The sequence below is a fragment of the Montipora foliosa genome, chromosome 1 (genome assembly GCF_036669935.1).
Source record: "Montipora foliosa isolate CH-2021 chromosome 1, ASM3666993v2, whole genome shotgun sequence".
In the NCBI taxonomy this organism is placed as follows: domain Eukaryota; kingdom Metazoa; phylum Cnidaria; class Anthozoa; order Scleractinia; family Acroporidae; genus Montipora; species Montipora foliosa.
In genome coordinates, this window is record NC_090869.1 from 3,161,210 (window position 1) to 3,176,209 (window position 15,000).

The following is a 15,000-nucleotide window of genomic DNA, read 5'->3' on the forward strand; positions in this document are numbered from 1 at the left end:
GCCTTTCATTCTGGCTTTTCAACTGTTAAAAATGAACCCGACGAATGAAAACGTCCGATTGCTTCCATCGCTGATGCGAACTAATACAAAATGAATGATCTGTGTTTTGCAGCTATTACTTTGAGCCAAAGAAAAAAATAATAAAATTTCATTAAGAGTAAGATTACGTGTCATATTATAAATCATTTCTTGACAGCAGCGTTTATTTTGTAGAGTTTCTGAAAGCCGAGACAATGAGGCCTGCGATATCCTTTGCTTGGCTCGCACTTGGTTTATATAGCGTATTCAATCTTGTTGACTTGCAGTATTCAGAGGTAAGCGTTTCGGGATATTACTGCGTACACACAAGGTCTCACTGAATTATTTGATTATTGATACTCTTTTTTCATAAAAACAGGCTCCAAAATAACCTAGAAAAATTACATTTTATCCTTAAATTAGCTGATTTCACTACATTGCTTTCAAGAAGAAGGATAATGTATGTGGCTAAAATTGGATACCGTACGTGAAGCATTTTCTTATGACATATAAAAACAAACGTTTCACTCATGACGTCGTCATTTTAACTGGCCTCCCAACGGATTTTCGCTGCTAAGGGCAGAATTGCTTCGAAGCCCAGTGATTGGGTTAACCCTAGGTTACCTGTGACTAAAACTCATGGCAGCACCACCGCTTAGCAAGTTTGGAAGAGCTCGGCCCTTTTCTTGAAACGACTTCATTTTAAGGATAAGCGGGATTTGTAGCACAGAAAATACAACGCAAAAGTTTAGGAACTTTCGAAAGTTTTAATACCTGATAAGAACATTAATCCGGGTGAAAACAACTACAGAAAGCGCACCAGACAAACACCATCCAAGAGGTCTGGCTAGTACTTCAGCCGCATGCCCATGGCCATATGGCAGCCATGGCCAGCTGTTGCGACCTGGTGCGGCCCCATCATCATGGCTTACATGCATGACACAACTACCTATAGCCGTTGCAGAAACTCCCCTTTTAAGCGAGCGCCAGTAACAAACTAGCATGCTAACTATGAGGAGACCCATCAAAGTGAAAAAAACTACTGACGAACGTTAGGACAGACAAGAAGCAGTTTACAAGATCAAATGCTGCGACTGCCAGGCCACTCATATCGATGAGACCGGCAGAAGTCTAAACGCAACACTGGCTGAACAAAAACAAGGGACGACAAATAGTAACATCAAAAATAACATTTCTGCACAGCATGTACAGACAGACTACAAAATCGACTGGGACTCTGCTGAATGCGTTACATACCGTATTAATTATTACCAACGGATCGTACTGGAAGCTGGTTCACTAAATTAGAACAGTGACCTGTAATCTGATGCCTACAACTTCGAGCACCCTACAAACGACTTATCAAGGACGTCAGCACATTGACCGACTTACTAACAACACATGTACAGACATGTAAGACGTAGACAGATGCAGACGCACCAATCACTGTCTACAGTCTTTACAGCCAATGACAGCTTTGCTCAACTGACAGTCGACCAATAATGTCACGACTTCGTTGACTTATCACATCATCGACCAAGGTATTTGTACTATCTAATGACGTTACACAAATAATTAAATCCCTTTACTCTGGTGACGACTTCCGGTCAGGTTGTCGAAACGTCAGTCAATGTCACCTAAACAGTCCTTCTCACGACCACTCGTGCTTCAGATATGATATGACTTCCATTAATAATATACTTTATTCAAATACTGTATTTGAAAGATAAGCCCTATTAAGGGTCCCCTTTAAGTTACTAAGTCTAAACCTAAAAAGTGTTTACCTAAACAACATTTGCGTAGGATCTGTAAAATTGCATATAAAAAAACTGAATCAATACACATTTATCCACGTTTTCAAATCTTGTTTGAATCTGTCACGTCCGGCTAATAGGTGGTTCGCCAAATTATTCCAGTCTGTAACAATTCTTACAAAGAAAAAGTACTGAAAAGCGTCACTGAATTTTTGCCAATTTTGTTTGGATATTGTATGGATGATTAGCCTGTAGTGTTTTTACTTTTTACAGTACTCGAAAAAATAACAAATTAAAGTTCAGGCCGTTTTAATCCAAACACTATCTTATTCCAATCTTATAGCATTCTACTAAAGAAAGGTACTTCCTTCGGTGTTCAAGTGTGTTTCAGTTTGCGTCGATCTTAAGTCATTTCACGTGGCTTCTGACCAAGAGCAAGCAATCATTGATGCTCTTCGTTGCACTTTTTCTATCGCTAATTTGTCTTTAACTAAGTATGGAGACCATACAGAACGTACGTATTCTAATATAGGTCTTACCGGTGACTTACAAAGCAAGTAGAAGATATCCTTGTTCTGACTCTTAAGTGTACGCTTAGGTAGGCCCAAAACTTTGTTCGCTTCAGTTGTTTACTGTTATCGGCCACACGATCCGACTAAGATGTCTCTCGACACATGAACGCCAAGGTCTCTTTATGAGTTGAATGACTTTAACTCTGTGTTTGACATTTTGTGAGAGTGTGTACTTTTGTCCAGTTTTCCAGAGAATTCAGGTCCGACTGTAGCGCTAGTGTGTCATTGACATGATTCAATTGACAAGAGAGATCTTAGTATCATCAACAAACAGTTTAACGGTACACGTAACAATTAACATTTGTATAATTACTCTCAGTTGCTTCGTCTGCTGAGGCAAGGATACTAAGGCTTCGGATCACTTAGTTCTTGCCTGTTGGCTTGTGACCGTAGATTTAAAGTACCTTCAGAGGCACCCAGCGATAATCTTCGATGAAATATCTGTTCGGGAGGGTCAAACTATTCTAAGAATTTCGGTTCTACGTTGCCAGACAGCTACAGATTTCTTTACTAAAACATCACCTAAAAGATTCGCAACCAGGGAAAGGTAGTCCCTTACGTCTTCGGAAGGGGTATTTTTGCAATTAGTGGCACTAAAAAAGATCACCCAGCAGTTTCGGATAAGCAAATGGCTCGGTTGGAAGCTCTTAGAAGGTAATGTTACGAGCAAATTAAGCCAGAAGCCTTTGAGAGATGTTTCTAGGCTCCTTGTAATGTATAAAGACTGTCTAAAAAGATTTTTTTATCACCTAGAAGAATTTGATCTGTTCGGTTATCTTATCTGAAAATTGAAGTGTCCGAAAATTTTATCTTCATTTCAGAAATTGCTAGCTGATCATTGATCGAATTTCACTGCAAACGAGAAGCTTCGTAACTAGCTTCTAACAGGGTATATTCCATCTACGAGAAATTAACACTGTTGATTTGCATTTTACGACACATATCGTCGATAATGTTAGATGTTTCTTGTTTCAGGCACAACAGCTCCAACGTGGCGAATATCAACATATAAAGTACGCAAACTTCCAGAACTTTTTTCATCAAATGCTGAATATTTCCCAAGTGTTGGCTTCATATAATGCTACGGATTACAAGGACTGTGCCTTCAAATGTCTCCAGAAGATGTCATGTTTCTCCTTCAATTTTGCCACCTTACCGGCAGACAGTAACTCTGATCGACATTTGTGTCAACTCCTGGCGTCAGATAAGTACAATCACGCAAACAGTTTTGTACCAAGCAGAGACTTCCATCATTTCGCGATTCCGGTGGGTTCCTCAATTGATAGGTGTAATAGAAAATGGTTCTAAATGACTCAACGCTTTTGACCGGTCGCTTAACAAAATGTCCTTTGTTGACTGTGTCCTTTTTAGACAAAAATAATAATAACTATGGTACCATTCTCAGAATCTCCCAATAAGGCTGAGTTAATAGAAAATCTACTTAACTGCCTCAAGAAAATCACGGGTTCTTTTGAGCCGTATATATCGTTCTAAAAATTTTTGCGCTCCACAGAAAACGAAAACCGGTTCTGTTATTTATTCATGCATTATTTCTTACTTGTGTTCCTTCAATCTTTCAAAGTTACGTGGTTGACATCGGAAGATTGTAACAACCTGGCGTTATACAATATGTTAGTTAAGGCCATTACAACCACTAATAATTTACGTCAGCATTAGACATACATGCAGCTTGAAATGCATTCCTCTTATCAACCAAGTTCTACGTCCCTACTCTAAATTACGGAGCTAGTTTTTTGTCGTTGGTTTCTGGCCCAAGCAAGAAGAGAGGGGATCATAAGCCAACGGGGAAAAAGCGAGGATCCATAACTTACATTATCCTATGGCCAGTACGGCCCCGCGCGCACTTTCATTGTAAGACTATTGGGAAAATCGCCGTATGACGGCCGTACGCATTTGCGCGAGCAGCGCCGGAAAAAGCCGCAAGGCCCTGCTAGGAACATAAACTGCTCCGTGCAATGCGATTTTAGAGGATTTCGTCGCTTTTACATATCCAAGTTATTTACACCACCACCACCCACCACTCAGTAAATATAAGTACATAGTAAGGACTTCTGAGGTGATAAAGCGCACAAGAAAGGAAACCAGTTGACATCAAGCAGAACCGTTTTACTGCAACAAATGATTGGCACGCGTAAGAATTTGAAAAATAAATAAACAAATGTTATTGGCTTTGTGAAATAGTTGATTGCAATATTCAAACAGTTTCCCAAGTTTATTCAGTTCCCATAAACAACACGACAAATTTGCTAGAAAATGTTGTATCAAAACTTCAAATTTAACTTGCAGTACAGCGGGCCGTACTGTACAATCCGGCCTGCTAAATTAGCCAATCATAGTGCGCATGCTATCTGAGAGATGAAATGATTTCCAAATTTAGGTTGGATACATTTTTAGCAATATCTTACTATTTAGATATTGAACTCTGTTGTAGCCTTGACGTTTTTCTTAGTTGAGTTCTTAGCCGGGCCACAAAACTAGTCGGTTTTTATTCCACAGACAGTTTGCAAGACTTAAGTTAAAGATATTCGTTCGAGATCCCACAAAATAACAATGTTTCATAAGATTAATTGACATTAACATTTCTCAACAATCGTTTTCGCTTATAGAGCCCATGTGAAAGCCTTCCTTGTCAAAATGGTGGAACATGTCGTCCGCTGTATGACACAAATTCATACGTGTGCCAATGTGGTGAGGGAAACAATGGAACATACTGTGAGCATGGTAATGGTGTTTAATTTGTTGCACAAAGTTGAGGACGAAAGAATAACTGGAGTGAGACAGGGTGCAATTCATTTTAAAATCGTTTACAAATTGACAAGAGCACCCAAAACATCCTTACGGAGGAGACTCGACAAGGGCACCCAACGAGCAAATTAAGAAAAAAGCCTTTGAGAGACATTTCTAGGCTCCTTGTAACGTATAAAGACTGTCAAAAGAGATGTTTTTATAACCTGGAAGAATTTGATCTGTTCGGATATCTTAGCTGAAAATTGTATTGTCCGAGAATTTTAGGGCCGATATCTTCATTTCAGAAATTGCTAGCTGAACGTTACCTTCTAAGAACTTCCAACTGAACCATTTGCTCATCCGAAACTTCCAGGTGACCTTTATTGCAAAAGTTTCCCTTCAGAAAACGTAAGGGCCTACTTTTTCCTGGTTACCAGGGGGGATCCAGGATTTTTCTTAGGAGGGGTGCACCACTACGGAAGTGCGTAGATGACTGGTGACTTTTTTTGTTTTTTTTTTTTTGTTTTGCAGAATACCAATTCTATTAGGAAGCCTCAGGTCATCTCCGGGCTGGGGGATGGAAGCGTACCCCCTGTACCCTCCCCCTAGATCTGCCCCTGGTTACGAATCTCTTCGGAGAGGTTTTAGTAAAGAAATCTTTATTTGTTTGGCAACGTAGAACCAAAATTCTTAGAACAGTTTGACTCTCCCAAACACATATTTCCGCTGACTCAAGATTATCGTTGGGTGAACCTGACTCGGACTACATTAAGGCAAATGTGTTTAATGCATTTCTCCCGTAAACGACTTAGTTGTGTTTCACCTGATTCTCAAACAAGTCACTTTTACAGATAGCTATGAGCATGGTCTTGCGATTGTTTCTCATACTGAAAAAGCCTGTGAGGACCTTCTCGGGCTGCAGTCATCAATAAGTTGAGTAGAAATCCCGTATCGACCTTTTTCTGTCTGCCAACGTGCCTATGTGTGTGCGTAAACATTAAACATGAGTCTGAATCGCTATTTTTACAACTTAATCCTCCTCTGTTCCTTTCCGTAGGATGGCAGAAGGTAAATGTAGACCCAGTGTGCTTTGGGGCGAAGGGTGATCCATTCGGAACCTTCGAGATCCACAAGCCAGGAGACATTTACCGCTTGAAGCTGGTCCATCGCTCAGGATATGTGAATTGCGCTTCCCACAGAGCCTTTAACACTAAGTGGGGCTGCGATTTGATGGCAGACAGTTATCACAGCAATTTAATAAATGTTCATATTACTAACAAAAATAACATCCGTATTTTTCCTGCAAACCTAAGCGGTTCACTGTGGCTGGATGTTCATTTTTACTACACACTCCCTGGTTTCAATCGAAACTCTCCCGAGATTGTGTTTAATTCCACTCCTACTCCTTTGTCTGTGGTCGCTGGTCAGAAGTTAAGGATCTGGTATGGTGAAGACCTGGCAGGAAAAGACGAGGATGACAACGACGGTACATCCTGCACTGATGTGTATGCTTTTCGCCAGTGATGAAGTAAATGGAATCGGCGTCAGTTAAAGCGATGTGAAGGAAATTCAATTGAGCTAAATTAGGCGAAAGTCAAATGAAGTAAAATGTAATGTAAGAATTGGACCTTGGAGTCTCTTGTTCTCTACCATATCACACCTTTAAGTAGTTTGTAGTTCCGGCCCCCTTTATTGCTTTCAAGATAATAATAATATCAAAGGTAAAAAGTGTGAAAAAAAATTCGATAACTGGTGCAGGCAAAAAAAAACAAAAATTACGTCTTGTATTTCACAAAATGTATATGATTTAGCGGTTGTGTTTTTTTCCTTCGGGAGGGTTTCAATGGGAGTAGCTTTCACGGCTGACGGTTAAATAATTTGACTTTTCATGGCTAACGGTTATCTTTTTTCCGGCACGGTTAACTTATGTGGGAAACAATTAAATGTCTCAGTAGACATATTGAATAGTTTAAGTCATTGGTTATTACAATGCGACTCACGATTTTGTGTTGTTCACGCGTCATACCTTGCCCAGGCCTTGACTTGTCTTCCAGACCTTTTCATTGCGCGCTTAGAGATAAAAAAAGGTCTTCTGCTTCCCCAACTCCAACGCTTTCATCTGAGTCACTTTTGTATTCCTCCACCTGGTTATTAGTAGCACCAGAAGGAGTCGGCGCGAGAATAAAAAGAGGAATGTCACTGTCTGATACGAATGTTATAGAGTCCTCTCAGTATGACCTCTGCCACCTCCGCTTGGGTCTCCTTCGTCTCGGGAAAGACAGATAACGCTGTGTTGACCTGGTCAGTTGCAAAGCACACTTTTGCAGTGCACACTGCTCGTTTTGCTTACACTGGTGATAAAGCTCCTGTCTTATCGTTTGTCTTACTTCTTACGGTCCTTTGCCTCACTGGGCGGTATAGCTGTCTAGCCAATCCCGCATTGCATCTTCGTCATTTTTTGGGAGTGTTTCAAAAGGTAGTGGAGTCATAAAGTTTAAATCAGCGAGCAACATACCCGCTTGTGGTACACGGTGATATGACGATAAATGCATGGGTACAGTATTTTGCGGCCCATTTACTGACTCGTTTGATAGACTCTTGGGCGTATTGTAAAGCACTGAAAGTCTCGTGCTTAAAATGGGACACGGCATGTAGATTCTCTACTTATGTTGTTGCAATGTGTGTAAAAATTTCAAATGTATTTTCAATAACTTACCGTTCAACTCGCTTTCACAATCAGACCCAATCAGGAAAGGTAATTCTATATAGGATCCAGCTACTGCAGCTTCGTGGAAATCGCGTAGTTTTAAACCTTCTGGCCGACTTTTGCAAGGCGATACAATTTTACGTCAAAGGAACCTATACCGAACTTTTTTGCCTAATCTTTCAGCCCCAGAAAGTCGATGATTTTCTTGATAAACTGACTTATGGTAGGTCGATCGCATGAATTGTTAACGCGAACTTTATACCTCTCTATGGGCTTTTCTTTTCCTTTTATAATACTCACATTTCACGTGCATGTGCGCGGCATAAAACTGCTAGAAACATGCAACGAGCAAAACTAATCGATGCCAGACAGTTCTGGTCAGCCTTGTTTCCAAGTTCTCTCTTCTTTCCTTCCCTTGGAGCGTGAGAGTCTGGGAAAGAGAAGAGTAATAAGAGAGTCCCTGGGAACGAAGAGCACGGGAGTTAAATATTTCAAAATACTACCTAAAGTATCCCACTTTTTATAATTTAAAAAAATTACCCTTAATGCTCTAATTTTTATCACGGCTAACGGTTCTTTTTTTTTTTTTTTGGTCATTTTCATGCTTAACGGGGGTTAACCCCATTGAGACCCTCCTTTTGTTTGATAGCTACAATAAGTGATACACAATATATATCATAAAATTGTATTCGCAATGTTTCTGCAGGGTATCGCAGCACAGAATTCCGTGTTCATAAGTTAAGGTACAAAAATAAGAATAACAAGTATAATAATATTGTTGATGATGATGCAATTGTTACATAATCGAAGCTTGCGTCATAGTCTTGCTCATGCGTAGTTGGTTTCCAAAAAAATAGCACATGTTTGACTGAGTTGTTGTTTTGCTTATATCTTGGACATGAATAAAGAATCTCAGGGTTTTCGATAGCTTTTCAAAGTACCGGATTTGATAATGAAAGTGCAGGACAGGACTCTTCATGTCACCGTTGCAATATAACACCGATTACACGCGCCCCGGGAGCGAATCCTCAAGGAGGCCTGGGTCCCCTTATAAATTACTATAAGTGACACTCCGAAATGCTGTTTACATTCTTGTGATTAGAGAAAAAAAGAGAAACTAAACCTATCGGGTGAATGAAATGGCAACAGATCGATTATTCCGTTCAGTTAGTAAGCAAAATAAAGTAATGTGACTTGTTAGTTTGAAAAATTTATTGCGCGTGATTGTCTTTTGTCTCTTCAGCCCATGGGTTCCTGAGCAACCAAGTCCCTCCCTCATTTGAAGGATTATTCTTAATTGTCACTTTCTTCCAAGTGAAGTATTATCGTTCATTTTGGACACTGAAAGCTTGATTGGGATCATGGGAAATGAACTTTTTTTTTTTTTTTAAGTCGAACCCCAACGTCTGGACTCGCAGGACTCGAACCTGGGAACGTGTGATTATTAACCCTTTCACTTAACAACTAGACTACCACATCACTAACTGCGAGAATGTCATTTTTTATTAATGTCAATAATTTTTTCTTCCAAAAGTGCCGCTGTAAACGTGTATTAATTCCCGCTAAGAAGCAAGCTTACACAGTGAAAAATGTCGATTACCAAACTTCAAGAGAAAGCTAACCATTTTAAAATCAAGCTTCATACTTAACCATTATTCAGCAATGATTTTATATATATACTGATTAGCTTTGGTAAATAATCGGCACATTTTCTAGTCAGTTGTTTTTTAATGGTTAAGTGGATAAAAACAGTTCCTTAAAAGTGGGTGCTGCGGGTTCAAATCCTGTCCAGGGGCTGCTTTTACATTTTTTCTTTTAATTTGCTACCACTCGTCTTGGGACAAAGTGATCTAAATGAAGGATAATACCGTCATTTAAGGCAAACTGACATTGAAGGATAATCCTTCATTTGAGGAAGAGATCGTGTTGTCCTGAGATACCTAAGTCCAAAAAGAAAGAAAAAGAAGCCAACTAATTTCTCGAATAAAAGTACCGGACGTGAAATGGTAGACAACCTGAAGAAACGTCCAGTCTCGGGCCTCAAACGAAAACCCTGGAATATTAATATTAGAACAAAATACATACTTTTACAGTAAAGAAGTTTTAAAGAGTCTTTGTTAACAAACCTTAACCTCAGGTCGACGACAGCGTTTTAATTTGAAGGTTGGCCTAAATATTAAGTTCAGGTTTTTTTTAGTGTACATTTTCGATTCGTTACGCCCTGCAAAATAACATATAGTCGATAAAATCCTTACATATTTGGTGGGTAGCCAGGCATGTTAAAAATAAATGTACATATACAACAACATATCAAGACGTTTTGAGTTATTATGAATACTCTAGAGACTTTTGTTAAGCTTTCAAAAATTCCTTCGAGGTGTGATTTAGTCCGATTACACATCGTGTACATATATCAAGAAGAACGCCGTTAGGCATTTGCATTTTTATCTTTGCTGAAGAAGGCAATGGTAGTAGCCGAAACGTCCAGATCAATACATTTTTTAGCCAGTGTCAACTTTTTAATTCCTCTCTACTAAAAAAAATGCTTTGTTAATGGTTCTGGCCTGAAGCTGTCATGGCAATTCTCATTTGATCTCTTCGAAGCATTGCAATAGTAGTGATATTTACCTGCATGGCTGCGAAGCGGCGAGGTAAATGTCCACTCATCTTATGGTTTTTACTTCGTGTAGAAGACGCACATGACCTAACAAAAGCTTTAGGGGTCTTTAGGGATTTAGAATTCTGATTAGGTATTGCTGGTTTTCACTCACGTGATCAACAGCCATGTTTTTCAACGAAAACAAAAGGAAGCGTTTGCATAATAATAGAGTTAAATTCCCGGAGGATTTGGTCGGGGCACCAACATGGCCGCCTTTTCTTTGTTTAGGGCCACCAACATGGCGGTCGTGACGTCATGTGAAAACCAAGAATTGTTTCACGATTTTTGTTCTATTGTTTTACGTCATGTGTGTCTTCTGCACGAAGTAAAAGCCCATCTTATCATGTCATTTTAAATGCGCATCTCCGCTTCTCCTGGGCCTAAGTAAAGGTGTTTCCACGAAATTGGAATTACCAAATGCATTGGCTCTTAGAACTCTTCTCAATTACTGAAAATCAACTCCTTACGACAAGCAAATCAAAGCCGGGCATCTGCGCACTGAATAAGCTCCTCTCCTCCACGCGCGTGCAAGTCAGGAATCTTACGAAAAGTAATTATTAGTGGTCTATGAAATTTGTGCATGCGCAGACCAAATGCAGGATAAAAATCTGAGCCGGTAGTGGTACCTCTGGAAGCGTTATCAGAGCGTCGTACCATGACGATGCACCCCGAGCTAATTTCAACCCGCCGATCGCTTATAACGAAGATAACTTTTAGACAGGGAGGGGAGAAATGTCGGTCCCTAAACCATATGTGAGAGATCCCTGTCTTACTGGCGTATCTCCCTCCCTTCTGACCAGTTCAGAGGTCGCTTAATTATAAGTCATATATATTTGACATTATCAGTCATTTGTCTTCCGTATGGAACGTAGAAATGCGTACTTGCACGAAATACACGACTGTATTTAAGTATTGTGTTTGCCGGACTATGAAAGTTCTTTTTAAATTCTTAAACAACTTTTTTTATCAACATATTTATTTATCATAGGTTATAAAATGTGGTTGTCCTTCCGAGAACACGTTTTAGGACAATGCGTTAGCTTCAATCAAACCCATTTTATAAGAGTGAATCCACGAGAGCACGAGGCATGGCTGCTACATGCCATCTCACCAATTTTCATGAAATTTTGCCAGTTTAAACCGGGTCTACGTATACCCCAAAACTAAAAAGACAAACTGGTTTGTGTTTTGGATCTTTCGGGGGAAGATATGCCACCACCCGGATTTATTAGACTTTTACCAAGGAAATTGCTTTAAATTAGGCAAAATATATGAAGCTCTCAGTACAACTGTAGTTAACCTATTGCTTTGAGGGTGTACACACTTTTAGTGAATGCAAGAAACAAGTGTCAGTCAGCTTGATTAACGGCTTGTCAATCAACCAAGGCAACTAACTGAGTGTATTATGAGACATTTTGAAAAATTCAAATACTTGAAGGTTTTAAAGTCAAATATCTCCTGTTGCCAGAAAGCTTCAACAATTATTTTAATATCCCTTTTTAATCCATTATTTGGTCCCGATTTATTCCCAAAAGGGTGGGAATAAATTGGAGCACCTTGTCGCCTACTTGCGGAATCTAATAGAGATGAAGCTATGATTTCCAAGCCGTGGAATGTGTAAGACTTTTTTTTTTCATTTTTACAAATACGCACTCTACTTACAATACAATACAATACAATACTTAAACTACTACACTAACTTCCAGTTATAATAGGGTGCTAATATATACGAAGCACTTTGTGTTTTTATTACTTGAAAGGCAGTGATTGCGGAGCATATGTACCAAAAGTCAAAAAAACAGCCAGAAAATTCAGTGGATCAAGAGACACTGATGACTAAAAGACAAGGCTTACCAAAATAATGAGTTCAAAGATTTCCACTTTTTGGGAACAGCGCTTTGTGCATTGGCCTCTATACTGTAAATTGATTTCAAGTATTGTAGGAAGCCTTCTACTTTTGGTGCGGTTTCTTTTCTTTTGCTCATCCAGATATAATTCCTGGCTAGAAGGCAGGAAAAATTGATTTGCTGATGGTTCTTGGAAGAATCTGGCTTTAAACCGAGAGCGACGAGTGGGTCTATTGTGTAATGTTCAGGAGTAATGTGGAGCAAAGTTAGCCTTACGGTTAAATCATGCCAAAAAGAGGCCACTTTAGGACAAGCCCAAAAGAGATGAAGTAGCTTCTCCTGTTCCCTATTACAAAAGGAGCAGTTTGGGTTGTCCCTTACTCCAATTCTTGTTAGGAAGTCGTTTTTTGCTATTCGTCTATGCAAAAATTTGTACTGGAATTCAAGAATTTTCGTACTTTTAGTGTATTTAGAGGCTAGTTGGTAGGCATCCCGCCAGTTAATTGAATCAACATCATTCTGGTGGCAGTCTTTTAGCTATTTCTGTTGATTATGTGTTGGGTGCGTGCATTTTATGGAAATTAGTTTAGTGTAAACCAGCTTGTTCGCACTTTGGCATTTTGCTAATTTGGCCGCAAAGCTTTCATAGTCACAGTTGTTGATATAGTTGTTTTTACATGTATTCCAAAGGGATTTCAGAGTAGACAGAAGGCCATAATATTTTAGAGGGCAAATATTAAGGCTGTATTTGCGCTGCATTTCCGCGAATGTTAAAAAATTGTTAGAGACATCTTTCAAATGTTTCACTTTCTTGACGCCCTTGTCAAACCATTCTCGATAGAAGATAGGGCAGTTATTGATTCTTACGAGTAAATTGTGCCATAAACTTTTTTCAAGAAATTGTTTCTCAGACATTATGTGTTCATCAAAATTAACTTCTGCCCAGATTAACAGAGTCTCCTTTATAAAGCAGTTTTTAATCTTGAGGTTCTCTATGGTGTCTTTCTTATTTAGGTTACTAGTGAGTGCTATTGAACCTCCATGTCTCTCTAGCTCAAGATTAAAGAAGTATTTCCATTTCCCCTGATTTCCTTCATCTAAATATTTTTTTAATCCATGTAGCTTTTAGGGACTTACTAAAAACCTGTATATCTATCATTTTGAGACCCCCATTTGGGTAATTATTAATAATTATATCTCGCTTAATTTTATCTCCTTTTCCATTCCAAAGGAATGAATAGAATAGCTTATTTACTTCTTTAGTAGCTTTCTCATTTGTGTGTAAAGGGGAGAGCACATACACAAGTTGGGAAGCTACTAGGCTCTTTAGGACTGTAATTTTTCCAATTAGGGTAAGTCTGCGATATTTCCAGCAGCTTAAAACGTTTCTAACCTTATCCAGTTTTTCGTTATAATTCAAGGTTACCGTTGCTTCTGGATCACTTGAGAACCAGACGCCTAAAGCTTTAACTTTATATTTAGGCCATTTAAAATTTCTTCCAGGAGTTAATATTCCATCATTCCCACTGTTTACTCCAATCCAAAAGGCTTCCGTTTTTTTATCATTAAGTTTCAAACCAGACACTTCATAAAAATCATCCAGCGTTTTGAGAGACGCCCTTAAAGATTCCTTTGTACCGTCAAGTATGAGTGTTGTATCGTCTGCATACTGGCTTAATTTGATTTCTCTACTGTTCACGAAGATACCTTTAATACTTTTATTTTCCCGAATTGCCTTGGCTAGCACTTCAACTGACAAAACAAACAGATAAGGTGAGAGAGGACAACCCTGTCTTACACCTCTTTGAATTTCAAAGAAATCGCTCGCCCAACCGTTATTCAAAACACAGCTTTCTTGGCGGCAATAAAAAAGATTAAGCCACTTTAACATGCTACTACCAAAACCAAAATGTTGAAAAGTTTTTCTAATGAAAGACCATTCTATCGCGTCAAAAGCTTTTTCAAAATCCAATAACAAGAGTAATCCTGGAATATTTTTCTCTTTGGCATAGCAAATGATACTATCAATAAGGCGAATGTTTTCTCCAATAAATCTACCTTTTATAAAACCCGTCTGGTGATAATTAATGAGATTGGGAAGAGAAGGTTTCAAGCGATTAGCAATCGTCTTTGCCGCTATTTTGTAGTCGCAGTTAAGAAGGGTTAGAGGTCTCCAGTTTTTGATAAAGAATGGTTCTGCGTCTTTCTTAGGAATGAGTTTGATAATTCCTCTTCTTTGAGTTACCGAGAGTTGTCCAGCTTCATAAGTAGTGTGGCCCAGTGGTTAGGGCGCTTGCCTTGAGATCCGGAGAACCCGGGTTCAAGGCCCGCTCTGGCCACTCGTTGAATTTGATCCTGGTAGTCCCTGGTTCAACTTCCCAGCTGCACTTGTAAATAGCCAACTGGTTTCCCTCCGGCCAGATGGGATTCTTAACAGTTGTAGCTGTTGTGTTCTGTTGTTTCGTTGATTTATTGGCCCTGAAAAGCCTCTATGGGGAGCGGTCAATTCAGTATGAATTGTATTGTATTGTATTGTATTGTATAAGCGTATAATTAAGAGCTCTAATAAGGATGGCAGATATATCCTTCCAAAATACTTTATAAAATTCAGCTGGCAAACCATCAGTCCCAGGGATCTCTTCCGTTCCCATATCTTTGAGTGCTTCTAGGCATTCTTTTTCGGTAAGCGCTCCTT

The 15,000-nt window shown here is 39.2% G+C and overlaps 2 protein-coding genes across 2 annotated transcripts in view; one reads left to right on the top strand and one right to left on the bottom strand.

The window, feature by feature from the left end:
• LOC137995264 (uncharacterized) overlaps positions 1-9,009 on the top strand; it is a 19,021-nt gene extending 10,012 nt beyond the window's left edge. Inside the window, exons 2-5 of the mRNA XM_068840865.1 lie at positions 214-314; positions 3,320-3,610; positions 4,972-5,086; positions 6,150-9,009. Of these exons, the coding sequence (XP_068696966.1) occupies positions 234-314; positions 3,320-3,610; positions 4,972-5,086; positions 6,150-6,616 (954 nt within the window). The 5' untranslated portion in view covers positions 214-233 and the 3' untranslated portion in view covers positions 6,617-9,009. The remainder of the gene's footprint in view (positions 1-213; positions 315-3,319; positions 3,611-4,971; positions 5,087-6,149) is intronic.
• Positions 1-15,000, bottom strand: part of LOC137995496 (DNA ligase 1-like) — a 461,965-nt gene that overhangs the window by 416,450 nt on the left and 30,515 nt on the right. The gene's annotated exons all lie outside the window — the stretch shown is intronic.